The following is a 27,751-nucleotide window of genomic DNA, read 5'->3' on the forward strand; positions in this document are numbered from 1 at the left end:
CGCGGAGGCCGTCTGTCCCCCAGCACGGGGAGGGGAGAGGGTCTGCCCCTGGCACGGGGGAGGGGGGTGTCTGACCCCCAGCACAGGGGAGGGGGGGTGTGTGACCCTGGCACGGGGGAGGGAACGGGGTCTGCCCCCCCAGCACAGGGGAGGGGGGTATCTGACCCTGGCATGGGGGGAGGGGAGGGGGTCTGCCCCCCAGCACAAGGGGGGTGTCTGACCCTGGCATGGGGTGGGGGGAGAGGGCCTGCTATCTGGACGGGGGAGGGGAGGGGGGTATCTGCCCCCCGGTGGGGAAGGGGAGCCTGTCCCCCAGGACAGAGAAATGGGGGTCCTCGCCCCAAATGGAGCAGTGGAGGGGGGTCTTGTACCTATGTTGTCAGGTTTATACCCACGGATCTCGTGTTTGGGTGTGAACGCAGACGGTGTCGTGTCTGCTTTCACATCCGCTTGCACACCACTGGCACCTGTCATTTCGGCGAGCTGCCTAACAGTCGCCATCGGCGAGTCCCCGAGACCCAGTTCCTAGTTTCCCCCCTTCCCCTCCGTCCTTTCGTGTTGTGTTCTGCAGTCGCTTCTTAACGCCTGATTTACTTGTTATTGTCGTTTATTGGCATTTATTCGGTCAGTCTTTATCAGCGGCCGTATTTCCCCCAGTGAGCTGCGGAGACAACAGCTTCTAGAAATCGCCATTTTTTTATTTTTTCTATTCTTTTATTTTTTCAAAGATTTACTTACTTATTTTAGAGCGAGTCGTGAGCGTGCCGGTGGGGGCGGTGTGCAGGAGAAAGAGAGAATCCTAAGCAGGCTCCATGCCCATCGTGGCTCGATCCCATGACCCCGAATCATGACCTGAGCTGAAACCAAGAGTCAGACACTCAACCGACTGCACCACCCAGGCGCCCCATAGAAATCTCCTTCCTTTAAATTCGGGATTCATTCTCTGGAGTCTGGGAACTGTGCACGGCGTGAGGCACCGCACTGGGGCCGGTTCTTCCTCCTGTACCCGGTGCTGCTGGGGTCTGTGGTCACTCTTGGTCCCTCCATGTCCCCAGACCTGAAGCCTGGCCCAGCAGTGCCCTGAGTGTCCCTGTGGGCTGAGCCCCTGTGCCTTGATCGTTAGGATCTGGGCAGGAAGGAGTGCTGACAGCCAGAGAGCGGCCTGGGTTGAGGTCAGAGGACCCAGCGCTACCCACAGCCTTGGGATTGTGGCCGGGGTTACCTGCTGAGGCTTCCCTGGCCTCACGTCTCAGAGGGACAGGTGCACAGAGCCTGCCTGCGGCGGGCAGGGCCTCCTTCCCTTCCCATCAGCAGACCAGCAGCTCCCAGCGGGGTCCACATGCTGACACACGGTGCTTCGTCTGCTGCAGGGGGGTGGTGGGCAGGTGTACCAGGCGCTGCAGACATGTAGGCCGCCAAGGGTCACACAGACAGTGGGTGTTTACTGGGCGCCTGTGCTGGGTCAGGAGGGCATGCAGACGGGGAGAGGTCGTGCGGCACCCAGCCCCGCCCACCTCGTGGTGCCGCGGGGTTGGGCCACGTGCCCTGGAGTGGTGGGCAGGGCCGAGCCTTGCGGGGCCTCATGGTCTGGATTGCGATGACCTGGGTGCCTTGGATGTGATTAGCAGTACGACGGGGCCATGTGGAGACTCGTCTGTTCAGTTGAGGGCATCTGGGGATGGCCTGCCTGCCGAGGGCCGTGAGAGGAGACACCAAGGGTCCCAGGGTCCTAGAGGGACAGTGTGGGTGGCCACAATCTGTAGACACAGGGAGGTCATCCCCACTCAGGTGAGAGGGGAGGGCACAGCCCTGCAGGTGCTCTCTGGAGTGGACCTTGGGGTTGGGATTTGACTAATCAGAACCAGGCGTGTACAGCTCCTAGCAAGACGGTGGTGCTTTATGGTCCACAGAAAGCCTGCAAACCAGAAGGGGATGGAGCCACACGTTCCCCTCCCAGCCGGCACTGTGGGTTTGCAGGTACGTCCCTGCTCCCTGCAAGACGTCCACCTGTGGCTTCTAGGGGGCCCTCGGCCTCGGGCATGGGCAGCGTCCTCTCTCTTCGTCCCTGGTCCAGCAGGCCCTCCCTCCTGAGCTGGATGGCCCGGACCCCATGCATGGGGCCTGTACTCTCTCTGCATGTTTTTCTCTGTGCTCTACTTTGTTAGCAGTCCGTATGCCTGCTGACGGGGCCCCTCTTTGTGTCCCCAGTTCTGTCCACATGGCCTCCTTCGGGGGACCCTGAAGGGGTGGTGGTCTCAGATGGTTTCTCTGTCCTGGTCTTTGCCTGGAGCCACCCAGGCTGGCTGGCAGGAGGTGGGCACCAGCAGGTGACCTCAGGTGGGAGGAGGGTGGCCAGGGTCTGGAGACCAGTTCTGGGCCCGACGGGGAGGGCGGGCAGGCCCTCGATGTGGGAGCTGTGCAGGGAGGCCCCCCAGCATCCGGACCCAGGGCCTTTTGGCTAGCTCTCCGTGGCCACATCAGTGCGTCGCGGGAGGCCAGACATGAGGTCCCAGCGAGGTGGGGGCCTGAGTGTCCCCGGTCCAGCTTTTCAGATGTCTCTAATGTGAGATGCTGATGTGGACTCGAGAAGCAGACCCATCCTTCCGGACGGTCAGTGTCACCTCGCAGGAGCCCCCAGCCTGCTGGGCCTCAGTTTCCCTCTCCACAGGGTGCTGGACATCTGGTGGGAGGGGTCCTGTTAGGTGCCCAGGAGGAGGAGCCCCCCCAGGGCAGGGCTCACAGCCCCTTAGCTGGCCGCTGCCTCGAACCCTGGACGTCAGGCCGCTGACGGGGCATGGGCCGCACCAGCGGGCTGACTGGCATGGAGGAGGATGGGGAGGTGGGGCGGTGGCACCCTGCAGGCTGGCCGTGGAAGCCGTGGCCTGTCCCAACCTCGACAGTGCTCCCAGCACCTGCGGGCCTCTCCCCCAACCACAAACCACACCCACACCTGTCCTGCACCCCGAGATGCCTGCGTGGGCTTCGCCCCTCCCTGAGCACCCAGCCTGTCCTCTGGGCTGCCCTCGCCCCGCCCTGAGCTCCCCACCAGCCCTTGGGGCACCCATCACATCAGGGGCTCACAGCATCCAGCTGCATGATGGTGCCTTCGGAGCATATGTGTGGGTGTCTGTCCTTCCCGCCTGGTGCTGGGGGGTGTTCTTGACGCCCCGGGAGGCCCACCCTGAGCTTCTGCGCCGTCCCGGTCCTGCCCTGGCCTGGTCTGTGCAACCCCGAATGAAGAATTGTCTTCACACCACACCTGCCGTGCCCCCCTCGTCTGTGGCTGTGTCTGCCCCCCGGCCGCGGTGCTGAGCGGCTGCCAGGGATCCAGGCTGCAGGGCCGCACGCTGGCCCGTTCACCCCCTGCAGAGGACGCTTGCCGACCGCTGACCTAGGGCGCCGTGCGCCATGGGGCCGGCTGCCCGTGGACGGTGTCTGTCTGAGGCCTGAAGCCGGCTGGTTGCCGCAGAAGGGTGAGGCCTGGGGAGGTGGCAGGGAGCCAGGTGTTCGCGTACTGGCTCTGATGTGGGACCTGCCCAGCCAAGGGGCGCCCCCGGGTCGTCAGCGTGAGCATCTGTGACAGGCGGGCACGGGGTCTGCGGACCCCACCCAGCTCCCAGACGCTGCCTCCGTGAAGGGTCTGGACAGCGTATTTTCAGGCCGTGCTCCAGGCGCCGCTCGGCTGATCCCAGCGCCCCGGGGCAGCTATTCCAGCAAGCGTGACCGCGTCCATCCTCCAGCTTGTACGTCCACCCTCGCGCCCCCAAGCATGGGTTTGGGGGGGTTCAGACCACTGCTCTCCCCCATCTCAGTATGAAAGCCTTCACATGGAGGAAGAGGTCCAGGGTCGTGCACCAAATACCACATGCCCCCGCCTATGCATGCGGTCTGCAAATCCCAGACTTCTTAACTCATTGCTAAATTCACTTCATTCGTGGAGACCCGTTTGCCCTGGGTGGCCTGAGATTTCCTGATTTCAGGAGTGAAAATCCTGCACACCCCATGTCCCCCTCGGTCCCAAGAGAAACAGGACCGTGGGTCACCCTCATTTGTACATGTGTTTAATGCCCTGCTGCTGTTTTTGTGGGCACACGGGGCATCGATCCCCGGCGGAGCCTTCCGGAGTGTGTCCTGATGGTGGGTGTCCCTGCACAGCGATGCTTCCTCTCCACCCCAGGACTCTGAGCCACAGATCCACGGCGTCGCCAGCCCCCCAGGTCACGTCTCACGGCTGTCCCAGGGGGGACTTTGCAGCCTTTTACCGGAGTCAGGGTCCGGCTTATGTTCGCGCTTTGGGCGTCACGTGTGGGTGTCCTAGTCTGGGAGGGGCATCAGCTCGGGGGCATCTGGGGGCGTCACTTGGGGGCATCCTTTGGCGTGTGGGGTGCTGGGGGCCCCACGCAGCATCCGTCCTGCTGCCCTCAGTGGGAAAACAGAGCCCCCAGCTCGGAAAGGAGACTGTGTCTCTGCTTTACTTGTTCATCGAGGTCCCACGCTGGAAACACACAGGTCACCCTCTGCTGTTCTGCAGCCCCGATGCATGCTTTTCCTTCAGCAAACAGCTCTTGCCCCCACACCGTGGCTCCGAAGTGAGACGCAGGAGCACTGAGAGGTCCTCTAGAGCCTTTGGGTCTGCACGCACCATGGACCCAAATGTGGGGCGACAAAGGTGCCCTGATGCATCTAAAAGGCAGCTCTGGGCTCGGTCTCCTGATGCCCAGGGGTCAGCAGGCACTCCCGGCCGCAGAGCCCCCCAGGGGCCTCCAGCCTCGCCCGGGGAGTATCCCTGCTTTTCTTGCAGACTTTAACCTTCTAGTTCATCCAAACAACCAAGCTCTAGAAATTTGGGGGCTGGTGGAGACAGCACAGGTGTCAGCCCAGACGTCCAGATGAGGGCAGCCCATCTGCACCTCACGTTCTTCTGCAGTCTCGTCCCTCCGTGTTTGCTGTGCGTGACTGAACTTCACACATGGCTGGCCATGTGCGCCCTGCGGTGAGAGCGGTGTCCACGCACCTGCTCGCATTGCTGCTGCCTTGGATCCATGTTTTACCAGCAACACCGGTATCCCGTCCTTGGTTCTGTGGCAACCTGGAGTTTTCTCCTTCGTAGAGGAACAGGGCAGGATTGGGCATCGAGGCTGACGCACGGCTGGAAAGGGCGTGGCGGCCACATTCTTCAGGCCACTGGGGAGTGGCCGGATGGTTGACGTCCCCCATGACCAGCACTACAGCTGCAGGTGTGCCGGGCCACAGCCGTGGGCACGTGGATGCACGCGTTCTCTCTCTCTGTCTCACACACACGGCATAGCTCCTTCTCAGACAGATGCCTCCCCCTGTGCAGAGCGTCCCCAGCCTGGCCCCCGCCCGCCCTCCCTCCCTCCATCCCGGGAGCTGCTCCCCTGTGTGTCGGCATCGTCGAGGACAGCGGTGTGGGGGGGCCTGCCCGTCCTCGATGGGGGTAGGCAGGTGGCACCTCCCCAGGGGCCAGAGCTGTGAGGGCAGAGGGAGACAGGGTCTGGACACCTTCCCCAGCCGGGATCGGCACGCTCGCCCTTCGTGCCCGCAGCTGTAATAAAATCACCCTTCTTTGACTGCGGTGACAGGCGGAGGGCCTGTCCCGAGACCTGTCCCCGAGCAAGGAGTAAATGGTTCAGTGGGAATGGAGGGGACCCTTCTCGGCTCCTCCGTGGTAGGAAGGATGTGGATGGAAGCGTGGTCTCAGTGTGGATGCCGCGGTTTGCCCATCAGATGCTGGCTTCTGGAACCACGAAAGGGGGCGTAGGGCCTGTGAGGACACGCAGCCTGGGCTCACTGTGGACGGAGGCCAGCAACCGCAGAGGTGTTCAGCAGTGGGGTGGGCTCTCACGGGCAGGGAGCATCCCGTCCTTGGGAGCAACCCAGCAGAGCGCAGAGGAAAGGCCAAAGGGAGGGGGTGTGACATTCATTCTCATCTGCCAACACCGATGTCCTGTTTTTCTAAGATCCTGACGTTACCTGGGTAAGTCCTGATTCACCAGGACATCCAGGCCGTCGGACTGTCTCCAGCGCTGCTGAGTCCTGCTGGGTTTGGCGTCATGAGGGAAATCCGCAGGCAGGACCGTGAAGGATGCCTGGGCGTGGGCGTCAGGAGTGATGTCACGGAGGCATGCCTGGTGGGACGTGGGACGTGGCCCTGTCCCCTGGTCTGGGACGGCAGGAATGCCAGCCCAGGTGGGGGGCAGCTCGACCCCCAGAGACGCCTGCAAGGCCCAGCAGCCCGGGGGCTCCATGCAGGTCATGCCTGAGCAGCCCCGCGGCCCTGCGTGGACCTGAGCACCATCTTGGACAGGACTTTCGGTGATGCCCGGGCTCGACTGGAACCTGTGGGTCTGTCTCCGTCCCAGGGAGCTCACTGGCTGAGAAGCAGGGAGAGCTATGCTGGGAGCCTTGGTTCCCGTGCTCATTTGGGGTCACGCATCGTGTAGACCCGGCATGCGATCGGCTGAATAGTGCACCCCCCCAACCCATGGACGTCATGTCCTGACCCTCCGAAGCTGAGAACCTATTACCTTTCTGGGCAAAAGGGACTTTGCAGGTGCCGTGAGATTATGGATCTTGAGAGGGGAGTTTGCCCAGATTCTCCGGGTCCATCTGAAATGCAGTCATAAGGGTCCTGCGAAGGGGGAGGCAGGGAGGTCAGGGGAGACCGTGGGCGATGTACAGGGTGGTACAGGGGTCAGAGACATGCAGCCAGAAACACGGCGCCTGAGCCTCCAGGATCACCCCTCTCCACGTGACTCAGTCACGCTCGCGGGCTCCCGGGGGTGGGGCTGCCCCATTCTGCTGTTGACCGGTCCCGGTGGCCGATGAGCCGGGTGTTCTGGGAGACGCCCCGAGGCCCCCCGCATCCACGCTGTACTTGGGGTCACACCGCTCCCCGTTGATGGAGCGCACCTCGCCTGGCGTGCTGGGCTGGGGACCCCGTCCTGAGCACTTGGTCGGTGAGGACCTCGGTCAGTCGTCCTGAGGGCCCTGACACCTGGGTGTCGTATGTCAGACAGGAAGACCCAGGTGGCTGGCAAGTGTCAGAGCAGGATGTGACCCCGGTGAGTCTGGGCTGTGTGACCTCAGGGCTGCAGGGAAACAGGACATGCCAGCAGAAAGCCCTCGAATTTCGGAAGCAAGGGGCTGTTCCAGAGTGGGTAGCCCCGCCCTCCTCAGGACTGGGCACAGCGGGGCTCCGGGGTTCTCTCCCCCATGCCCTGACCACAGGCTGGCGTGGGCACCGAGTGGCCTTCCCTGGCACCCAGTTCCCTAGCCCAAAATGCGCCGTGGTGGGGAGATGCCATGAGCATGCATGGTGCTCCCCGTGTGGGGCCTTGCATCCGATGCTTCTGTATTTACTCTTGCAGGGTAGACGGAATTGGAAAAAGGCCATCCGTGCAGTTTGGAAACAAGAGGCCTCGTAAATATTTTACTGGAAGAAGCTCTCAGGCTTTACTTGCTCGTAAAGAGACCGTGGACGGTTGACTTGGTGTTAAGTTAATTGATGGGCGTGGCCTCATGACCGTCCCATGTCTCCGGGCAATGTGAGCAACGGGGACCCTGTGGCTCTGCTGGGCCGTGGGGGGCGTCCCTGAAGGCGCAGTGGCCAAAGTGGGTGCCTTGGCCCCCCCTTGCTCCCAGAGCATCCCCAAGCCCATCCCCTCCGCCTCGCCTCCCGACCTGAGCCCACGGCTTTGCTGCCCTTTGTAGTCCTTCCAAACAACGCAGCAGTTCATGGGACAGATAAACACACCGGCTGCTAGGCTTTCCAAAATCGCGATCTGCCGCCGGCCTTGGTGTGTTTTAGGAGAGAGCCAGGAATTTCTAGTCTTTTTCCCCTTTGAAATCCAGCCATGGCACCCTCCCCTTTTGGGGCTGAATGTGGTGTTGGAGGCTCCGTCCATCCCTTGCTGGCAGAGTGTGCCCCGAAGCGTGGGAAGGAAGCAGACCCTGGACTCGCAGGACCCCAGTGGGTGAGGACTTGGGTGACGCTGTCGGACACTTCCTTTGTGGTGCGGAGTGTTCAGCGCTCAGGGACGCGTGTCCAGCATCCAGCCGAGGGGTGGCACGGGGATGGGCCACAGGGCTGGGAGGAGCCGTTCTGCCCCCGGCCCGGGCCACGGGTGCCATGCCGCCCTCCACGCCCCGGCTTTCTGTGGGGCCCGGAGCTTCAGGCTTCTCACGGAAATGCCGACAGTCCAACCCAAAAGGAGAAGAACAAGAAGAAGAGCGACCCCCAGGTCAGGGCAGCCGGGGGTGGGATGGCAGGAGAGAGGGCATCCCTCGCCCGTCGCCCTCTGATGCCAGTCACGGCTGTCCTTGCCTGTGAACATCTTTCTCCCCTCCCGCCCCGTGCCTTCATCTTGTCCTGTGGCAGGTCTCCTAGGCTTCCCTGAGAGCCAGACATCAGGGTCTGAGCCCCGGGCCCAGGTTCTAGAAGGTTCTGACTCATCTGTCCAGACCAGCCCTCCAGGCCCTGCACGGCGCTCCCGCCCTTGCTTCCCTCCTGCCTCCGGGGGTCCGGGGCAGCTCTGAGTTCCCCGCGCCGCAGCACGGAACAAGGGAAAGCCAGCCGAGCCCCGGGGACGTGCTGTGTTTCCAGAGCTGTCACCTTTGACCTTGGCAGAAGCGCTCCGGACAAGGAAAGGGTTTGCGCATTTCCACTGGCTTCTTTGTGGCCTATTTCATGAACCTGACTCTTTGGTGAGGGTCACCGTTGGGTGACTGTGGGGTATAGCTCATGCATGTTGGCACGAGGCGCATCACGTTGTGACCCGAAGTGCCTACACCCGATCCGAGGGGCGGGAAGGGGGAGGGAGTAGGTCCTTTACTGCCAAGCCGAGTCTGACCTCAAGCTGCCAGGGATCCGCCTATTTCTTGGAAGTCCCGTGGGCCGATCCCTGCCCATGTCTCTGCGTCAGAGGCTGGCTCGGCCTCCCCCAACCGCCTGCTCTGCATGCAGGGCTCCTCGGCACACGTGTTCCTTCATGCTCTCCACAGGTATTTTAACAGACCTCGTGTTTTAAAAAAGGTTTTAGATCCATAGAAACGTCAGGAAGATAGTTCAGAAAGTTCCCCTATATACACACAGTGCCCACTTCCCTTATTTACCCTAGTCTGGGCCTTTGTTACAACCAAAGAAACAGTTTTATTGTGTCGTTGTTAACTGACGTCCATAGTTTTTGCTGACTGTCCTTTTTTGGGTCCAGGATCCCATCCAGGACGCCACAAAACATCCAGTCCTCACGGCTCCTTGAGCTTCTCCCGGCTGGGGCAGTTCCTCAGATTCTCCTTGCGTCTGATGACCTTGGCAGTGTCGAGGGGGCTGGGCAGGTGTTCTGCAGAATGGCTCTCTATCAGGCTTGTCAAACTGGGGTGTGGGTCTGGGGAAGGAGGACCACAGAGGCGAAGTGCCCCTCTCGTCCCATCACATTAGGGCTCGTGCTGTGAACGTGGCCGAGGCTCCTCCCTGGTCACGTGTCTCCCTGTGCCCCTCCCACGCTCTTCTCTTTGGATGAAGTCACTATACGATGTGCAGCCCCCTCTGCCGACACTAATGGGGATTCTTCAGCTTTGGAGATTTGTTTCCTTCTACCCATTTGATCACAGCCTGACTCATTTATGGACATCAGTACAGACTGAGAGCATTTTTATGTTTTGAGTCAGACCCACTTCATTCATGAGGTTGCTCAAACATTTTAGCTTTGGCCACTGGGAACTCCCATGTGCCTTTGACACACCCTCACCCGCCAATGGTTTTGTCTGTTGAGCACTTCCTTCTTCGTGCCACAGGATGCTGCAGGCCATGTATTTCCTACCCGGTCCTAAAATGAGCCATTTCTCCAAGGAGTCCCGGGTCCTTTATGGACGGTGGTGTTCGAGACCAACATTGGGTGTTAGGTGTCCTGGTGGCTAAGGCAGGTGCCTCTCTGTGGACAGGACAGGGCGTGCACGCATGCTAAACACAACTTCACACCGACGAACCCATCCCCACGTGGATCATTCCAGCCTCCCACCCCTGCTGATCCAACATCCCGCTGCAACCGCAACCATGAGAAGCCTGACCCCACCATCTGCCTTCACTGGCTCCGTTGTCCCACTGAGTGTAGACCTTCAGCGGGATCAGAATTGTGCACCTGTAGCCCCATGGAAAACAGCGTTAATAGCTAGAGATGGCGTTTCTGCCTGGTTCCTCCACCCGTGTAGGGCGGCTCAGTGGCCCCGCCCTCCGCAGTCAGGGTCACGCACCTGTCCCATGGCTGGGTGCTCCTGACAGCATCTGAACCCCGTCCTGGGGTCCCAACACGAGTTCTTTAAGTCAGTGCGTTCAGGGTCACTGTTTGTGGGGTGAGGTAACATGGCTTCTGGCAGGTGCACGGTGCCCTGCGTCGCCATTACGGTAAGGGTCACCCAGAGTAGTTTCCCCGGATGAAAATGTCCCCATGCTTCGCCTCCCCCTCCCTCCTTCCTTCCTCGCAAACCAGCAGCCACTGCATTATTTTCTCTATCGTTTGTTTTTTCCAGAATATCGTAGAGTTGGGATCCTGTAGCATGTAGCCTTTCCAGACTGGCTTCTTTTGCTGAGTGATGTGTGTTTAAGGTTCTTCTGTGTCTTTCTGTGGCTGGATGTCCCATTTCTCTTGCATGCCAAGGCTGGGAAACGTGGTTTTCCGATCAGCAACTTGGCCTGGGTGCCACCCGAGCAGCGTCCCATTGCCAGGAAGCTCCCCACTTTGTTTATCCAGTCGTCTGCAGAAGGTTCTCTGGGTTGCTTCCAGGTTTTGGCGAGAGTGAGTAAAAAGGTGCCATGAACATTCACAGGCAGCATGCCATGAGGACGCAAGTGTGAACGTCGATGAGGGTAAATAGCCCGGTTGCCGGGTCACGATCGCGTGATTGCGCAGGAAGTTGCTGAGAGCCTGCCCGAGCGTCCTCCAGAGTGAGCGCCGCAGGTGCTTGTCCCCCCCGCGGTGAGCGAGGGCTGCCCTGTGCTCTGTGCACGCGCTCCCGTGGGTGTTACTGCCTTAGCCATTCGGCTGGGCGCCTGGCTATATCTCCTTGCTTCCATTTGAAACTCTGATGACAAACACTGTTGCATATATCTTCATGTGCTTGTCGTTCTGGGGGGGAGCTGTCTGTTCAGATCCTGTGCCCATTGTTTCATTGGGTTGTTTATTCTCTTATGGTTGAGTTGTAAGGGTTCATGCACCTTCTGGACGCGAGCCCTTCGTCAGATGTGTGTGGTTTGCAAGAATTTTCTCCCTTCCATGCTCTCAACGGCGCCTTCAGAAAACAGAAGTATTTAACATTAGTAGAGCGCAGTTATTGCTTTCCTTCATTCGTGGATCATGTTTTCGGTGCTTTATTTAATAGCTCGTTACCAAACTGAGGGTCACATAGATTTTCCCCTACGTTTTCTTCTGTAAGTTTGATATCATTGCGTTTTTTATTTAGATCCCCATTTTGAGTTAATTTTTGTGAACACTGTAAGGTCTGAGCCCAGATTCACTTTTTGCCTATCAGACTGCCAATTATTCCAGCATCTTCTGCTGGAGAGCAATCTTTCCTCCACGCAATTGCCTTTGCGGCTTTGTCAGAGACCAGCTGGCTCAGTGTGCAATCCGTCGCCGCCCTAAGGCTTGTGGTGGGCCCCCTCAGCGTGGAACACACCAGCCACCCTCCTAGGTAACTGGCCTTCAGATCCCGTGGCTTCCTGTGGTCCAGAGGATGCACGCCAAGGCCGGGAAACGTGGTTTTCCAATCAGCAACTTGGCCTGGGCACCACCCGTGCTGCGTAAAGAGAGCCCACGAGAGAGGCCACACCTGGTTACGAACGATCCGTCCTTTCTGAACCATCCTGGGCATCCTGAGGGTGGGTCCTCCCAACACAGGATGGTTACCACCACGGCAAGGGAGCTTCTCCATCACCCGTCCCTGCGGCCAGCACGCTCTGGGGAGCTGGCCGTCCTGGGCGGATGGTGCCTTCCACGTGCCCCGGGAATGGTGACGTGTGCCCCATCCACAGGCCCATGGTACAGGCCAGGGGAGGCACACACCTGCAGCCTTGCGTGTGCCAGTGGTGCTGCTGGGGGCGTCCCCTTGATCATTAGGACAACTGCCCACTGGGTAGTCTCATTCCCAAGGCCTCCTCTGCCTCACTGGGGTTGGTGGAAGACTCTGCAGGTGGGAGGCACCTGGACACAGGGTGGAAAGGCTGCCCACTGACGGGTCTTAGCCTTGTTACCCCTGCTGCCCGGGCAGGGGTGGAGGCTCAGGGAGGGTGGGGGCCTCCACCCAAGCGGGGGCAGGAAGTGTTGCCACTTGGCTTGGTCTGGCCTGCAGGGGCTGGAGGGGTCAGTGTGGTAGGGGACATCCAGCCAGAAGGAGGGCAAGGGGCCATTTGTCAGAACACATCCGCATGTTCTGCTTCTGTGCCCACTCAGGGATGGGCTCTGCTCCGCTGGATCCTAGGCTGCTGGGGTGTCCGTGGAGCTCCTCCCCACTGCAGGCCCTCCTGCCCCTGGAACCCTGTCCCCTCCCTCCATGCGTCTTGCTCCTGGGCCCGGCTGACGGCTTCTTGCACACAACCCCCATCCCTGCACCTGCCTCCCTCCAGGTGCCTCCAGCATGGGTCTTAGTCAGGTCGGCCAGGGAGGGCAGGGCAGTGCCTGGTCCTTCTGCAGCCATGCGAAGCCTCCACGGGCCTCTTGCTGATGTGCCAGGGAGGCTTGTCCCCAGGTGCCCTGTCCAAGTTGCACGAACCAGAGGCACTGCCCCCGTGTCCTCTCTGAAACAAATACCCCAGGCTGCCTGGTGCAGAGACTGGGCCAGTGGACCCAGAGCATCCCACCCCAGCATGATTTCGCGGAGGGCAAGCAGCTGTCCCTGCAGCTACCTTCCATCCTCCTGGTGCCCAAGGCAGGGAGAGACTGGCCAGGTTAGCATTTCTGGTTCCTCAAAGAGTGCTTCTTTCTACAACAAACAGCCACTGCCGAAAACGCCCTCCCATGGTCACGACCTCCAGGAAAGGTCAGGGACGCCTCACGAACAACCCTGTATGTGCTGTCACAGGGCTGAGGGGGGCGTTTGGAGGAGCAGAGGGCTCTGCCCTGCGTGGGCTGAGAGCCTGGTGCAACTGAGCAGCATCCTCCAGGGGCCCAGGCACATCGAGGGGCCCCCTCCCCCGAGAGCAAGGAGACCTGGGGAGGGACATCGGGCCTGCAGGCCCCCCCGGAGGAGGAAACGCCCTTGGGAGTGAGGAGTGTGGGTTCTCTGGGCCCCAGGCCGGCTCCCCTCACGGTGGGACCCCCTTCAGCAGTGGCGTGCAGGGGCCGTCTCAGCCCCCTCCAGGCCTCTCCCTCCTTCCCGGATGATGGGGGGCTCCCCTACTTGCTCCAGTCCCACCTGAGGACCCCAGCACTCCCGGGGTGTCCAGGCCTTTCAGTTGGCTCATGAGTGGAAATCATGGTTTCTTCAACATGACTTTAACCCTTCTCAGTTCATTTCCTGCACATCCTGAAAGATAGCAGAGCAGGAAGGGAGAGCCTTGCAGAACACATGCGAGCTGCAGGCAAGCGCCCTGCCCTCCCTGGGTGTCACCTTCCGGCTCAGGACTGACAGACTGATAGCCTGGATAACCCAGGACCCCCTCTCTGAGGGTCACAGCATGTGGAGCAGCTGGGGCCTGGTCCCTCTGCACCCCGCCCCTCCCCCTCCCGCCCCCTCCCAGCTCGGGCCCCACCCCCTCCCACCCCCTCCCACCCCCTCCCATCCCCTCCCAGCTAGGGGCCTGGTCCCTCTGCACCCCGCCCCTCCCCCTCCCGCCCCCTCCCAGCTCGGGCCCCACCCCCTCCCACCCCCTCCCATCCCCTCCCAGCTAGGGGCCTGGTCCCTCTGCACCCCGCCCCTCCCCCTCCCGCCCCCTCCCAGCTCGGGCCCCACCCCCTCCCACCCCCTCCCATCCCCTCCCAGCTAGGGGCCTGGTCCCTCTGCACCCCGCCCCTCCCCCTCCCGCCCCCTCCCACCTCGGGCCCCACCCCCTCCCACCCCCTCCCACCCCCTCCCAGCTCGGGGCCTGGTCCCTCTGCACCCTGCCCAGCCCCCTCCGGCCCCCTCCAGCCCCCCTAGGCCCTGGCTTTGCTGCTGCTGTTTGCGGTGAATCCACTTCATCTCCATGTCCCCAGGACACAGAAATGATCTGAAGGACAAATGAAGCCATTTCAGATTGAAGCCGGAAATGGTTTTCAGGTGCTGGTGTCAGGGTTTGGCGGGTTCTCAGCCAGGGGAGGTGCTGGCCCGGGGGCAGGCATCCGGCAAGCTCTGCAGACAGGTGTGGTCTTCACAGCCTGAACACTCCAAGCGGCGGAGGACAACCCAGCCCCGAGAACGAGCTGCTTGACCGTCCGTCCGTAGTGCCCCCAGGACAGGGCCTGGCTCACAGCCTCCTGCGGCCGAGGGCAGACAGCTGTGTGGGAGACCCCATGGCCCAGGGAGCCTGGCCTATCCGCCAGGCAGGGGCACTTCTGGTCATCAGCAGGGTGGCTGCCAACAGCGACACTGGGTAACAGGAGTGAGGACCTGTCACGGGCTGGGAGTGTCCCCGGGGTAATGGTCGTGACCTCCATGCTCCACAGGTGGACGCGGAGCCCCCTCGTCCAGGAGTCCCCCGCCGTGACCCTGGTGGCTCCTCTGGGATCCAGGAGCCGGGGGATCCCGAGCTCATCCTGTCTGCCACAGAGGCAGCCGGGCCAGGAGAAGCCAGACCCACTTGGGCGGAGGGCCCCTTGCCTGGGAGTAGGTGGGGTGCAGAGGCTGAGGGCAGGAGCCGGGAGGAGCTAGCAGAGCAGTGCCCAGATGCTCTAAGAGGGGCTCAGCTCACGGAACGGGGCTGGGCTCTGTCTAGCTGAGGGAGGGCTGGCCTCCCTTCTGGCTCCGTGCCACGTCCAGGCCTTGGCTCTGACTGGCACAGGGCGTCACGGAGGGCTATGGGCTCTGGCGGAGAAGGGGGGGCTGCCGGGAGCCTGTCACTGAGGACCAGTCCTGTTTTCCTGGTGCGTCTGCTTGAAGGCTGGTCCGGGCTCTGCTGCAGTCCCCAGCCGGCCCCCAGATGCTCCGCTCTGGAGAGCGACGCCGGCGTGCCTTTATTGACCTTTGTGAAGTCATAAACTGCGGCGTAATTAGCCAGTGTTTACGATGTTGTTGTGCCAGCCCGATCCAGCCCGGCTCGGGACGGGCCCTGGGGCCGCGGTGCAGACCTGCCAGGCGGGGCGACGCCTCATTAGTAGGCACATTACCGGGGATAATTGACTGGGAGCCAGCTGGACAGCGGTGAGGTGCTCGATAATGGACGTCTCAGGGCAACGTTCGCTGCCTCAAGGAGAACAATAAAAGCGTCCGCGCCTCCCTTACCGTGTCCTGTAAAATGCCTGCATATTAGCAGAGGGGCAGGGCCGTGGGGCCATCCGGAGATCCCGGGCCCTGAACCACTGCCAGATGAATCCAGCACCGGGGAAGGAAGGAAGCAGAAATGCCGTCCGCTGGGCCTGGACTCTGGGCTCCTTCTGTGTTTCTGCCCGACACCAGCACCCAGGCCTGAGGAGGACCCGCCGAAGGGAGCCCCGAAACCATGCTCCCTTGTCAACGTAATTGGGCGCCTGGGGCCGCCAGCTGGGGCAAGCCGGCCAGGCGCTTGTTCCTGGGGTGGGAGACGTGGGGTCAGAGAGGCGGAGGGAGCCTCTGGAATGCAACCTGGAGTCATGAGCTGTCCTTCAGGAACATTCTGGGGAGGGTCTGTGCTCAGTCCCCCTTCCATGCCCCTCCCCCACCCAGGGAGTACCTGCTGGGCCAGGTCAGAGGTCGAATCGGGGGCTCTGGGAGCCTCGGCTGTTTCCAAAGGGCAGGGAGAGCCCAGCTGCCATGGACGAGGCCTGGGGACCAGCTGGGGAGCCCCTGATGACCTCTGGGGTCCTGGCCTTTGGGCAGGCCAGGCCGGGGACGGGGGACAGGCAACGTGAGGCTACCGTGGCAGGGGCTGCTGCTGACCCCGGTATATGACACTCTCGGTCCGTGTCCTTGTTGAGCATTTTAGGTCAGGGCCCCCCACAGCTCCATTACCGAGTCCTGAGAGGCCTCTCCGGGCCGAGGTCCTAACAGAGCAGAGAGCTTGGGCTCCGGAGCAGAGACCTGGGTCACTGTCCCTTTGGCCTGAGCTGAGCCCCTTTCTGCTTAAAGTCTCACCCCTTCAGGGTTTTCTGAAGTGCCTGACATGTCACAGGGTTTAGAGTCTGTAATGAAGTCTCCAAGGACAGCAGAGCCTGGGTGGTGGCTGATGCTCCGAGGTGGGAATGTAGGCTCTCGGCCACACCCCCAGCCCTGGGTGGCCGGGGGAACCTGAGCCTGAGTCCTCTCTGAGATGCAGACACACGTTTTGCCTTGCAGGAGCTGTGGGGGTTGCAGGGACCAGCCAACATCCTGCTCGGCGTGGGGCCTGGGACTGTGCATCGTGTTCAAACGATATTTTCAGCGATAATTATTATTATCACCCAGAATCTGAATCTTCTGAGCCCAGGGCCCCGCTGTATGTACTTAGAGGTCATCTCCCGCCGGCAGGGTCAGGTGACCGGAGCACAGGTGTTTGCTGTGAGCTTCAGCCTCCCTCCGGGTGTGGCCCGCCCTGGTCTGTGCAGGCAGCCCCAGCGTCAGGGGCAGGCTCAGCAAGAGAACCAGCGGAGACCTGCTCCATGCTGTGTGCCAGGCTGGGAGGCACTCCGGGTTGCACCCCGTCCTTCAGCAGCCCTTCGTGCCCGGCCCAGGACCCCCCACGTGGTCCTCCCCACACCCCTACCCTCTGCCCTTCCCCGGCCTGTACCTTTGAGGCCCTTCTGCCCTGAGTCAGCCAGCCTCGCCCACGGTGGCCTGTGTCCAGCAGCCCCTGCAGGCCAGGTCCGTGCCCTCGTGGTGACCACACACCCCGGGCAGGTTTGCCGTGGCCGAGTCGGAGACCCCCGTAGACCTCATGGTTTCAAGCCACGCAAACCTGTTCCCTCACAGCTGGGTGGGTCGCAGGTCCAACAGGGGGCTCACTGCACCCCAGTCTGAGCGTGGGCAGGCCTGTGCTACCCCGGAGCTGCCCGGGAGAACCTGCTCCTTGTCTTTGCCCGAACAGTTCGGCGTGTGGCCCTTGCTCCGTCCCCGAGGGCACCTGTCCCTCCGACCTCTGTGTCCTGTGTCACCCGGTCTTCTCGCTGCGGTTAGATCTCCCTGTGTCTCCCTCTTGCAGGAACATTCTGGGGAGGGTCTGTGCTCCGAGGGACTCCGAGGTGACCCGGGCCACCAGATGATCCACACACAAGATCCCGAGCTTGTTCACATCTGTGCCCTGCAGGTGACACCCCCCTTCTGTGGGGGAGGCCCCTGAGTCACAGGCTCCAGGGTCTGGGATGTGGGCCTCCCTCAGGCTGGGTTCCGCGTCCGCATGAGGCTTGTCTGCAGCTACCTTGTGTGCTGTCAGCCCGCCTTCTCGCCCGCCGCCCCCCACCCACCGGGTCGCCGCAGAGGGGGCTTTCCCTCCACCATCTGCTGCCCCCTCCGCACGGCGTCTGGTCTCCATGGTGGTGGCCCAGTCTGGAGGGGGAGGATGTGGGCTTGTCCCACCGGCTCATTTTACAGATGGGGAGACCGAGGCTGCCACCTGCTCTCCGGGCTGTGACACGGGGCGGGCAGGTGGGGTTTTCCCTGAGTTCTGTGCGCAGCTGTGGCCTGAGTCATTCTTGCTCTGGAGCACTGACCCTCATGCTGGGCAAGTGCTCCTGGTCACAGGGGCCTGGGTACCCGCTGCTGGGGGCTCTGTCCTGGCTTCCTGGCCAGTGTGGGGTTGGCAGCCGTGCTAAGTGGCTATGCCCTGTCATCACTGCGGAGAGGACACGGCCTCAGGGAGGATGTCCCTGGCAGGGATGAAGTCCGAGGGGGTCCCTGGAGGCCTGCATTGGCTCTGGAGGGTGGGGGTGCTGGTCTTCAGGCCCACGGTGAACGCCAGTGGCCCCCTGTGGGTCTGAAGGCCCCCAGACCCTGAGCTGTGGCATTCCTGAGCACAGAGCATTGGGTGAAGGGGCGAGACTCTGCCTGGCTCTGTGCTGATGAGCAGACAGGTCAGGGAACTGGGGAGGGTGCAGACTGAGGCAGAGGGAACCCCCCATGGCCAGGTTTGATCCTGAGCCCTGCAGTCATCCCTCCTTTACACGATTTGCACAGCCTACTGGGCTGAGCTCTGGAACTCAGAGCTTGAGGAGCTGAGCCCAGCCTGCTGACATCGGGAGGCGGAGCGCTGCATGGCCCTCAGCATTCTCGCTGCCCCCATGCCTTCTCCCAGCGAGGGCAAGAGCAGGCGACAGGTGGGGTCACCTGGCTCCCCCCAGCGAACGTCCTTCAGACGGGGGGCCATGGGCATGACTGGGGCGGAGCAAGTCTGGATCTGAAGGGCGAGCAGGTGCTTTCTGGCAGGTGAAGCAGGTGAGGGAGCAACCAGGGGAGGCAAGCGATGCTGGGCAGCGGGAGGGCCCCAAGGTCATACGGGAGCTGGCTCCCCCTTCCCAGCTTTCTCCAGCATAGAGCCCAGGACCCACACCACTCCGCCCGCGTTGTCCCTTTCCGGGACCCTCCCCTCCTTAGGTTGGGGGTCATGAACCTTCTAGAAACAGCTGCTTCTCCATGGCGGGTGGCTGTCTTCCCAGGTGTTGGCTGTGAAGGGCGCATCAGGGCCCCTGGCAGGTTCCCGCATTTCCATCTTGAAGCCGCCAGCCCAGCCCAGGTGGCAGCTGGCTCCGAAACCCCGTGTCTCCTGGACCAGCGACCGCCTCTGTGCACCGCCCTGTCCTCAGCAGGATCAACAGCTTCCGTGGTGACAACGGGCAGGCCCCCGACCCCACGTGGTGGTTTCTGCTTGCTCTGACACCGCCGCCCAGCCTGGCTGTCCCCCACCCCCGTGTCGGCAGGTGCAGGACTGCCCACCGGTCTCGCTGCGGCCCCGTGAGCCCCAGGCTGGGGGAGCAGGGAGGGGCTCGGGTGGGGGCGGTGCTGCCGGGATCGGGATTTAAGGCTCGCTGTGGAGCCAGCGGAGGGAACTTACCTACAGAGGCTTTGATCTTGGCTCTGGAGGCCCTGAAAAGCTTGCCTCATTGCGGTAATCACAGCTATTATTCCCCCGCTCTTTATGATGGCCCCTGCACCCGCTCCTCCCCAGTTTCCAGAGCCCAGCGCGCAGAGAGCCCGGCCTGAGCAGCACCTGGAAGGGCCTGCCGTCACCGGCGCCTTCGAGCTGAGGCTCTGCTCGGAGCTGGTGTGCGGGGAGGGGGCTCGTCCCTCCCTCCTGGCACAGCCCCCCTGCTCCTGGGCACGGAACCTCTCACGTTTCCAAGCTCGCAGGTGGTTGAGGGACAGGCCGGGCAGCGGGCTGGGGGCTCTTCGCATTGGCGGTAAGCCGGCTGGTTTCTGGAAGGGTGTGCCCTGCCGTGGGAGGGGCTGCCGTCTGCCCCTCTTGGCACAGCCCACCTGGCTTCCGGGCTGGGGCAGGGGACGTGGCTCGGGTGGGCGGCCGTGGGAGAGAAAGGGCAGCAGAACAGGAGCCGGGACAAGGTCGACCCGGTCTGGGAGGTTTTCGTGAGATGGTTGACTTTGCTGGAAGAAGCCGTAGTTGTATTCCGGAGCTGGGTTAGTGGGGACAGCCAGGGCACGCGGGGCTGTACTGCAGAGCAGGGTGAGCCAAGGGCGCCCTTCGGGATGGGGAAGGAAGCAGCTGTCTGGCTGTGAGCAGCTTCAGGACCGCCCACCCACGCAGATTGGCCCTGCCACCTTTATCCCAAGTTCAGGCCCCTGCCCTTGAGCTTGCCTGCAAGGTAGAGCCAGGGCAGGGTCACTGTGGACCGTGGGACACTGCACTAGAACCAGGAAGGAGCCAGCACACGCGGGCCAGGCCGCCCCCGCGTCCTGGGAACCACCGGGAACCTGGCCTCCCGGGGTCACGCACATTCCTGCTTCCCCTCCCACTTCTGGGCTCGCCGAGCCCGGGGACCAGCTGGGAGTTCAACGGTGGGGACCCAAGGGCCAGGCGGGGTTGAGGGCCCTCTGACTCCCCGCTGGACCGATTCAGGGGGCATCTCCGGGAGCGCAGGCCGTGCTGGAGGCTTCCCTGCCGGAGGGCTGCACCCCCCACCCCTTTGCAGAGACGGGGGAGCTGTCTGCTTGGAGGACGGTGGCGCACAGCCGAGGGTGGTCACGGGAGCGTCTCAGGGGCTGGCTGGGCAGGTGGCCGTCTCGGGAGGTGGAGTTGGAAAGCCAGCAGGGCCGTTGAGGGACTCCCGAGCCTCAGGCACGTGGGGTGGCCAGTGGCTCTGTGGACAGTGGGAACGGACTTGCTTCCCAGCTGCTGAGTGGGAGGGAGTATTGATGTCCACTGTTGGGGGGAAGCCCTGTGTACACATGCATGTGTGAACATCTGTGTTACACGTGTGTATCTACACTGCAGTGTGTGTGCACAGGTGTCGGCGTCTCGGCCTCGAGCTCACGCCGTGTGGGGACGGGGGCTCTGGTCTGTGGCCCCCACCTGCTCTCACGGTGCTCCCCAGGGACCCCGCACACACTGAGGGGCCTTTGGGCTGGCTGGGCTGGCTCTGGGTCCCCGGAGACCCTGGTTCCTGTGGGGACAGTCATTCTGTCATTTGTGCACATGCATCATGGGGGCCAGTCACGCGGTCTGCTCACGCCGGCCTCAGCCCGGGTCGGGACGCCCCGCACGCCGTCTGCCACTCTGCACCGGTTGGCTGGAGGAGGCGCTTCTGTAAGGTCCCGATTTCCCTCACTCTCTTGGTCTCCCCTCCTGCACATCACGCAGGCTATCCCTGAACCAAGGGGTTGTGCTTGGTTGTCCGCCTCATGCACTTAGCTGGCTCCACTGGGTCGAACTGCGATAGAGAAACTGAGGCCAGGGATCTTAGTGTGCAACAGCCCCCTTCCCTGCAGGGGACACGCCCCAGGACCCCAGTGGGTGCCTGAAGCCATGGGGAGGACCAGGCCCCACATGAAGCCGTGGGCCAGGTGCGGTAGGCGATGGACAGCAAGCATGAGTAGTCGAAGAGGACAGTCACCACGGCGCACCGTGACAGAGGTCACGTAACGTCCCCTGGACCGCCCTCCCCATCCTCCCCTGAGGCCAGCCGGTGACCGGTCCCCGTGAGGGAGGAGGCGGAGGAATGTGGGCAGGTGACCCACGGAGGGCCTTCCCACGCTGCGGCGGGGCAGGAGCATGTTCCCCCCACAGAGACGGGTCTCACGTGGGGACACACGCGGGTAGAGGGGCCTCCTGTAGCTCAGATCCTGAGGCTGTAATACTCCGTCAGATTGTGTAGTTTTTTCTGTATATTTTAATCCCCTTACTGACTGTCTCCATGATCGGGATAAAATCACATGTCTGTGCGGGTCCCCTCCAGGTCCTTCACGGCATGAATCGGGAGCACGTCTCTTCTGTAATGAGAGAGGTGGGTGTGGGGCAGGGACTCCCAGGGCTCTGTCCTCCGCTGCCTCCTGCCCCGTGGGGCCGCACCCCTGGCGCTCCCGCCAGAGTCTGCAGTTTGGAGACAGCACCAGCGTGGGCTCCGGCTGCAGCCGTGGCCGAGCGGCCATCCACACGGTCCTCCACGGGAGGCAGGAAAGGACGCTGTGGCGTCTTCGTGGTCAGCCCACCCGTGTTGTGAGTCAAGCCAGTTGTCCACTTGGGGGTCCTTCTGTCCATGTTGGGCGGAAGGTGCACGTTGGGGGCTGCTGGGGGAGGGGAGGAAAGGTCATTGTCCTGCGGATCTGTTTGCAGAGTTCCCAGCGGATTTGGGTGGTCCCCGTCCACACATTCTCTCCTCCACCTGCCTCAACGGCCTTCCCAGGTGACGGAGGCAGGAGCTCCAAGGGGCTGTGCTGGGCGAGGCGGGGCCCTCGGACATGTGCAGGGCGTGCGTGCACCTGCGTGTCTCCCAGACGCGGAGCAGCTCCTGCCAGGCCTCCCCTCCCGCTGCTGCCTTAAAGCCCCGTCCCCTGGCCTCAGGCCATCCTGCTGCGGGTCTCGCCCTGATGAAAACAGCGACATTAGAGATCCCGTCCGCGGCTGTGAGTCAGAGTTAGGATGAAAGAGCCCCTCCACCTCCTTTACCGCAGCGTGGCCTCGCCCTCCCTGAGCACTGCCCTTATGTAGCGCCGCTGTGACATGTGACGAAGCCTCTGTACCCCTAAAGCATGGGTAGAGGGCGAGCTCGGCCCCGACCTGCCACCCAGGCCACATGCACGGCCTGCCGTTGGGCGCGGGGGTTGTGCTACCCTCGACCACCAGGGGTTTCTTTAATCACCTCTCCTCATGGTTTTGCTAATGTCTTCTCGTTGACTAGCGCTTGGAGCCAAGCACAGATTCGCACATTTGGGGACGTGGGCCCCAAGGATGCCTGACCAGGGTGCCTGGGTACGTGGTGCCCCACTGCCGCGGCAGCTGTAGGCCTGTCAGCATCTTGGGAACATGGTTCATGGGTACCCGTGTCCCGTGTTGAAACTCGCACCATGGTGGGCAGCGCCAGACAGCACGACCCCGAGGTGCTGGGCATTCCACGCTCTCTGGTTTGTCCCTGTGACCCACCGTGACCCGCCAGGACCCGCTGTGACCCACTGTGATGTGCTGCTTATTGGTGTCTCCACGCCCTTACTTGACACAGACCCGCCCGACTCACAGATCGGGGGCGCCCAGCATCTTCGGGTCTTGGCCTTGAGCCCCATGTTGCCCCGTGCAGGTTCCGCCTGGGCTGCCGTGTTCCTGTCACCACCGGGTCCCCGGGACTGGAGATCTTTCCTGTCCCCACTGGTCCTTCTGTTTCTGTCCCGGGCCTGTCGGGAGGGAGGGTTTGCCCTGTGGCCGGGATCCAGCCCAGTGGGGGCCAGCCCAGGGCCGACTCCAGGAGTGTCAGCGTCGAGCTCAGAGTGTGGCGGCTGCATCCCCCGTGTCCATGACGTTCAGGACGCCAGCGCGGGGCGAGGCAGCAGCACAGAATGCCAGGAGGTGGGATTGGGTGCTGGCCGCTCTGCTCCTGACCCGAGTCTCCGGCTCCAGTCCCTTGGCTCGTGTCCCTCCAAGGGCTGGGGACAGCTTAAGGACAGCTGTCTGAGGCCCTCTCCAGGCCAGCGAGCCCCTCCTGACGAGCGAGGGCCCCTGCTTCCCCCCCGGGCTGATGGAGAGCTTTGGTCCCCACTGGGGCTCCCAGCAGTCGGTCACTGTCATTGGTGTGGCCGCACCTGGCAGACGCCCTGCAGCAGGACCAGGTCAGGCTGGACCTCGGGGCCTGGGATTCCGGACTCCCACAGAAGGAAGGGGCTTCAGTCACTGGACCAGCGGGTTACAAGGCCTTCAACCGTAAATCTCAATTTAAAACGATTTTACGTAGAATAGCGCGGTGAACCTGAGAAAGAGTTTGGCACAACTTGCTTTTAGGACACACTCGTGGTCCTTCCAGTGACTGGGCTCGGGTCTGGGTGGTGGCAGGCCTCCTTTGGGGACCATGCTGGAACTCTTGGGGGGCCGGTGTCCTGCCCCCAGCCTGGGCTGCCTCGGGGTGCACGTGAGAGTTGACAAGCCGGGATGTACTCACATGGACTCCAGCTCTGGCGGGGAGGCTCCCTTCCACACCGGCCCAGGGCCCTGGACACCGAGGAGGCCCCCAGGGTCCGAGCACACACCTGCGAGTCCCGATCCACAGGTGTTTCCTGCAGCAACCCTCCCGAGTCCCGGGGCCCCAAATCATGGCCCTGGGTGGGTGATGAAACCTCAGGGAGCAGTTTCTGTGAAGTCTGTAGGGAGAGGGGAGCAAAGGGTGCTCAGCTTGTAGGGAGTTGCTGCGGTCTTGGGGCAGCACCTGAGGCCAGGCCAGCCCAGAGCCGGCGCCTCAACGGACCATCACAATGAGGGGGCCGACACCGGGCTCTTTCCTGTGGGGCCAAGGTGGGTGTCCCCAGCCCCTTCCCCTGGGGGCAGGTGCAGTGCCCGGCTGGGCTCCAGCCCACGGCCTGTGAAGCAGAGGCCTGGGGTTCCGCGGTGGCTGTGGTCACCGGTGATGGAGCTGGGACACGGCTTCTGGGCGCGGCCTCAGTCCTGGTCCTCTCTCTGCTGGCACACGCCCTCCAGGGCCCTGATCTGACAGAACTGCCTGCAGGGCTCCTGATGTCCTGGCCGGTGGCTCCCAGACCCATCCCCAGCACTGTCGATGCGTCCCTGACCATTGCTGTCCTGGGCTCCGGGGGACAGTCGGGGCTGTGGCTCGGCCACCAGCAGGGCCCTGAGGCAGGCTGCGGGCGTGAGCATGTCTGTCCCCAGCCTGGCCCTGCAGAGACCCCGCACACCCGCACGCCTTCACAGGCAAGGCTCCCTTAGCAACCCGAGCCGTTTAGCTCAGTAAGCACCGCAGTGGGGGACACTCCCAAGGTGGGAGAGCGAAGTGTCTGTGGTTCCTCCCACGGCTGCCCCAGGACTCTGACCTGCCGTCTCAGGCACCTGCTTTGGGTCTCATCTCAGTGTGGATGCACACATGGAGCATGTGGGGGGCCTTTGGCGGCCTTGTCATTCCAAACCCCAGCACCCCTGCTCCGTAGGGTATGGCCCAACATTGTGGCCCCTGGGGGTGATGGTGCCAGGCTGACGGCTCCTGGTTACACCCTGCCTGGGTGAGGGGTGCTCTAGGTCGTCCAGACCCTGCCAGTCCCCACGCTGCGGCCCCTCCCGGCCATCCCCATAGACGTGGGGACCTAGGTTCAGGAGCCTCCATGTGCCCGGGCAGGCTTCTCTCACAGCTTGGGGGCTGGTGCCGAAACACTGGCCTTCGGTGGGGAGTCGCATGGCTGGTTGTCTACTTTATTAGCAACTGGGGCTCGCGGTATCCAGGAAAGTAGGAGACAGGTCTCTGCTGCCCACTGACATAGCCAAAGGGGTCTGGAGTCAGGCTGGGCGGCAGTGAGGAACAGCTCCATGTCCACCGGCAGAGCTTAAAAGAGCGGCCAGGACAGAGGGACAGAGGCCTCCCAGCTGCAAATCACAGCGTCGGACGGCCTGTGAGTCCCAGCGTCTTTTTCATGGCCTGCGGACCAGCTCAGGTGCTCAGCGTGGTTCCCCGTGATCACGTCTTCGAGGCTTTATCCACTGTTGTCACAAGAGAACTGTTCTCTCCATCCCAACATTTTTCCTTCTGTTGCATTTGTCTACTTACCCTGTTTATTTTTACTTCATTCTCTGTGCAGTATGTAATTTTTTGTGTAATTAGCTGATGGAAGTCCAAATGTGCAGCCGAAACCTTCCAGGGAGGTGGCGCTGGGGCAGTGCCCCCAGTAGGGTTTTGCTCCGCACGGGGAGGGGGTCCCAGCGTCTGGGGAGGAGGTGCCCAGGAGACCCCCAATGGCCTCCTGTGCCGTGCCCCCAGGAAACCCCGTTGATTCACGGCAGGCTCTGGTCACTGCACGCAGCCCATGTGGAGCCCAGGGCTGAGTGTGCCCGGTGCCCACCACCAATGCCCCCGTGACTTTTGGCTCTCACCCAGACGCAGCACCCCCAGGGGTCGAGTGTGGCCTGGGCAGCTCCTAGCTGGATGGAGTGGGTGGCTACTCCTCGTGCTTCGTCCTGCCGACTTGGGTGACCCCTGCTTTGGACCCAGCTCCTGGCTGGGCTGGAGACCTCCAGGTGACACAGGTGAGAGAAAAGCAGGGTCGTCTTGTGCAGTGAGCTGCTTGGAGGACCCAGGGGCCTGCCTGGGCGAGGGGCCCCCAGTGACAGCAGTAGCATGGACGAGGAAGGACACCAGGGCTCAGAAACACCACCCGGGAGCCTCAGGGTGCTGCCTGTTCGCCCTCGGCAAGGAGGGAGCGGCCCCTCTCCCCACCTGCCCCTCGGGCCCCATGGCTGGGCATCATTTCCTCATTATTCCCTTGTTCTGAGGGGCAACCCACCCCACCCCGCACTGTCCCGTCTCCCTGCTGGCCCCCATGTGACAGACAGGCGGGCTGGGACCCCTGCATCCGGGCATCTGTATGAGGTTGTGCTCTCAGCTGGGGGGAGCCCCTCGGGGCACCGTGCCATCTGCTTTGCTCGCATCTGGGTTCCAGGGTCCAACATCACAGACAGCATGCAGTAGGTGCTTACTATCTGCTGAGGGAATGGATGTGCGAGGCCGTGAGTCAGTGGGACCTCTGGTGGTTCTCCGGAGTGGACATGCAGGGAGAGGCCGTGGCTGCGTGGTCAGGGGGCAGCCAGTGTCCCGGCCCGGGGATGGACCGGTGCTGCATGGCAGAGTGAGGGACGACCTCCTGTCTCCCACGGGGCGAGGTGGCCGGATTTCATCTGGTCTGTCGTCCGTCCAGAGCTGACACCATTTTTATCGTCCGAGTCAGCTTTCGGCACTTAGCGGAGGCCACGCTGGTACTCCAGGCAGAGGAACGTCCTACGGAAGGCGGGGTTCTGTGTCTGCTGGGATGTGGGCCCCATGGGCCCTCGGCCAGACAGGCGCCCCCACTGTGATTTAGGAGACGGGAGGGGGAGGTCACTTCACTGCTTGACTTGTCCCCTGCAAAGTCAGCGTGTCCCTTCTCTGCATTCTGTGCTGGCCCAGAGACAGACCAAGGACCCTGCTGTCCCCAGTCCCGTGCCCACGAACTGTGGGGAGCTGGGGCCATGTCCACATGGGAAAGCAGGAGAGAGGGGCGCATCCAGTAGCCTGTGTGTGCATCTCACGTGCTAAGTGTGCGAGTGTGTGCACACCAGCCTGTGGGGGGGAGGGGCGGCCGCGGACGGCCCGGCGTGGAGAGTGGCAGCCGCGTCCCTGCCACTCTCAGCCAGCCCTGTACCAACAGGGAGTTTCTCCCTCACCGCCTTTAACAGACCCGGGGGAGGGTCCTCACTGTATCCGCCGCCCTCGGGCCAGGTGGGCGCGGAGACCCCAGGGCCCAGCGTGGGTTCGGATCTCCGTGCTGTGCGCAGTCTGGTTCCTTCCATCAGATGCCCGGCAGCGTGATGCGGCCCTTTCATTTCCGGGCGTGACAGATGGGGCCACGTTTAATTTCCTGCCCGTCCTGGTGGGGCCTCGCATGCCACCGTGGGGCCGTGTACAGTGGAGGTCGCGGGCATGACCCGGCGCCTGCTCCCTTGGCGCGTGTTTCCGCCGACGTCCTTGAAGGTGTCCGAGACGGGTGCTCTGGAGAAGCGGCCTGCCTCCCCGCGGCCAGCAGGGCGCCTCTGAGGCTGGGAGGGCTGGGCGGCTCATCCCCCAGCCTCACACACTCAGCGCATGCCTGTGCCTCTCTTGCAGGTCAGCTGGCTGCCGGCACATGTGAGATTGTGACCCTGGACCGGGACAGCAGCCAGCCTCGGAGGACGATCGCCCGGCAGACGGCTCGCTGTGCCTGCAGGAAGGGGCAGATCGCGGGCACCACGAGAGCCCGGCCCGCCTGCGTGGACGGTAAGAGCCCACGACCAGGGACCCCATCGAAGGCAGGGGCAGCGAGGTGCCGCCCGACACAGCCCACCCCACCCCTACCCCGGCCCGGGATGTCTGCAGAGGCCTCCTGTTCTCCTGGTCAGGCCTAGGGCTGGACAGTCCCCATGGGGTGACTGCTCCCCGGGCAGCGTTGGCTTGTCTGCAGCGTGGTGTCCGCGGGGCTGTGGGTGGCGGGA

At 62.8% G+C, this 27,751-nt stretch overlaps 1 protein-coding gene across 1 annotated transcript in view; it reads left to right on the plus strand.

Annotated features, from left to right (window-relative positions):
- Positions 1-27,751, plus strand: part of TAFA5 (TAFA chemokine like family member 5) — a 192,125-nt gene that overhangs the window by 91,700 nt on the left and 72,674 nt on the right. The window contains exon 2 of the mRNA XM_028115681.2: positions 27,387-27,536. Within this exon, the coding sequence (XP_027971482.1) occupies positions 27,387-27,536 (150 nt within the window). The remainder of the gene's footprint in view (positions 1-27,386; positions 27,537-27,751) is intronic.

The sequence above is a fragment of the Eumetopias jubatus genome, unplaced genomic scaffold (assembly GCF_037043125.1).
Source record: "Eumetopias jubatus isolate StellerSeaLion01/CBP00866 unplaced genomic scaffold, mEumJub1_p1.0 scaffold_8, whole genome shotgun sequence".
Classification (NCBI taxonomy): domain Eukaryota; kingdom Metazoa; phylum Chordata; class Mammalia; order Carnivora; family Otariidae; genus Eumetopias; species Eumetopias jubatus.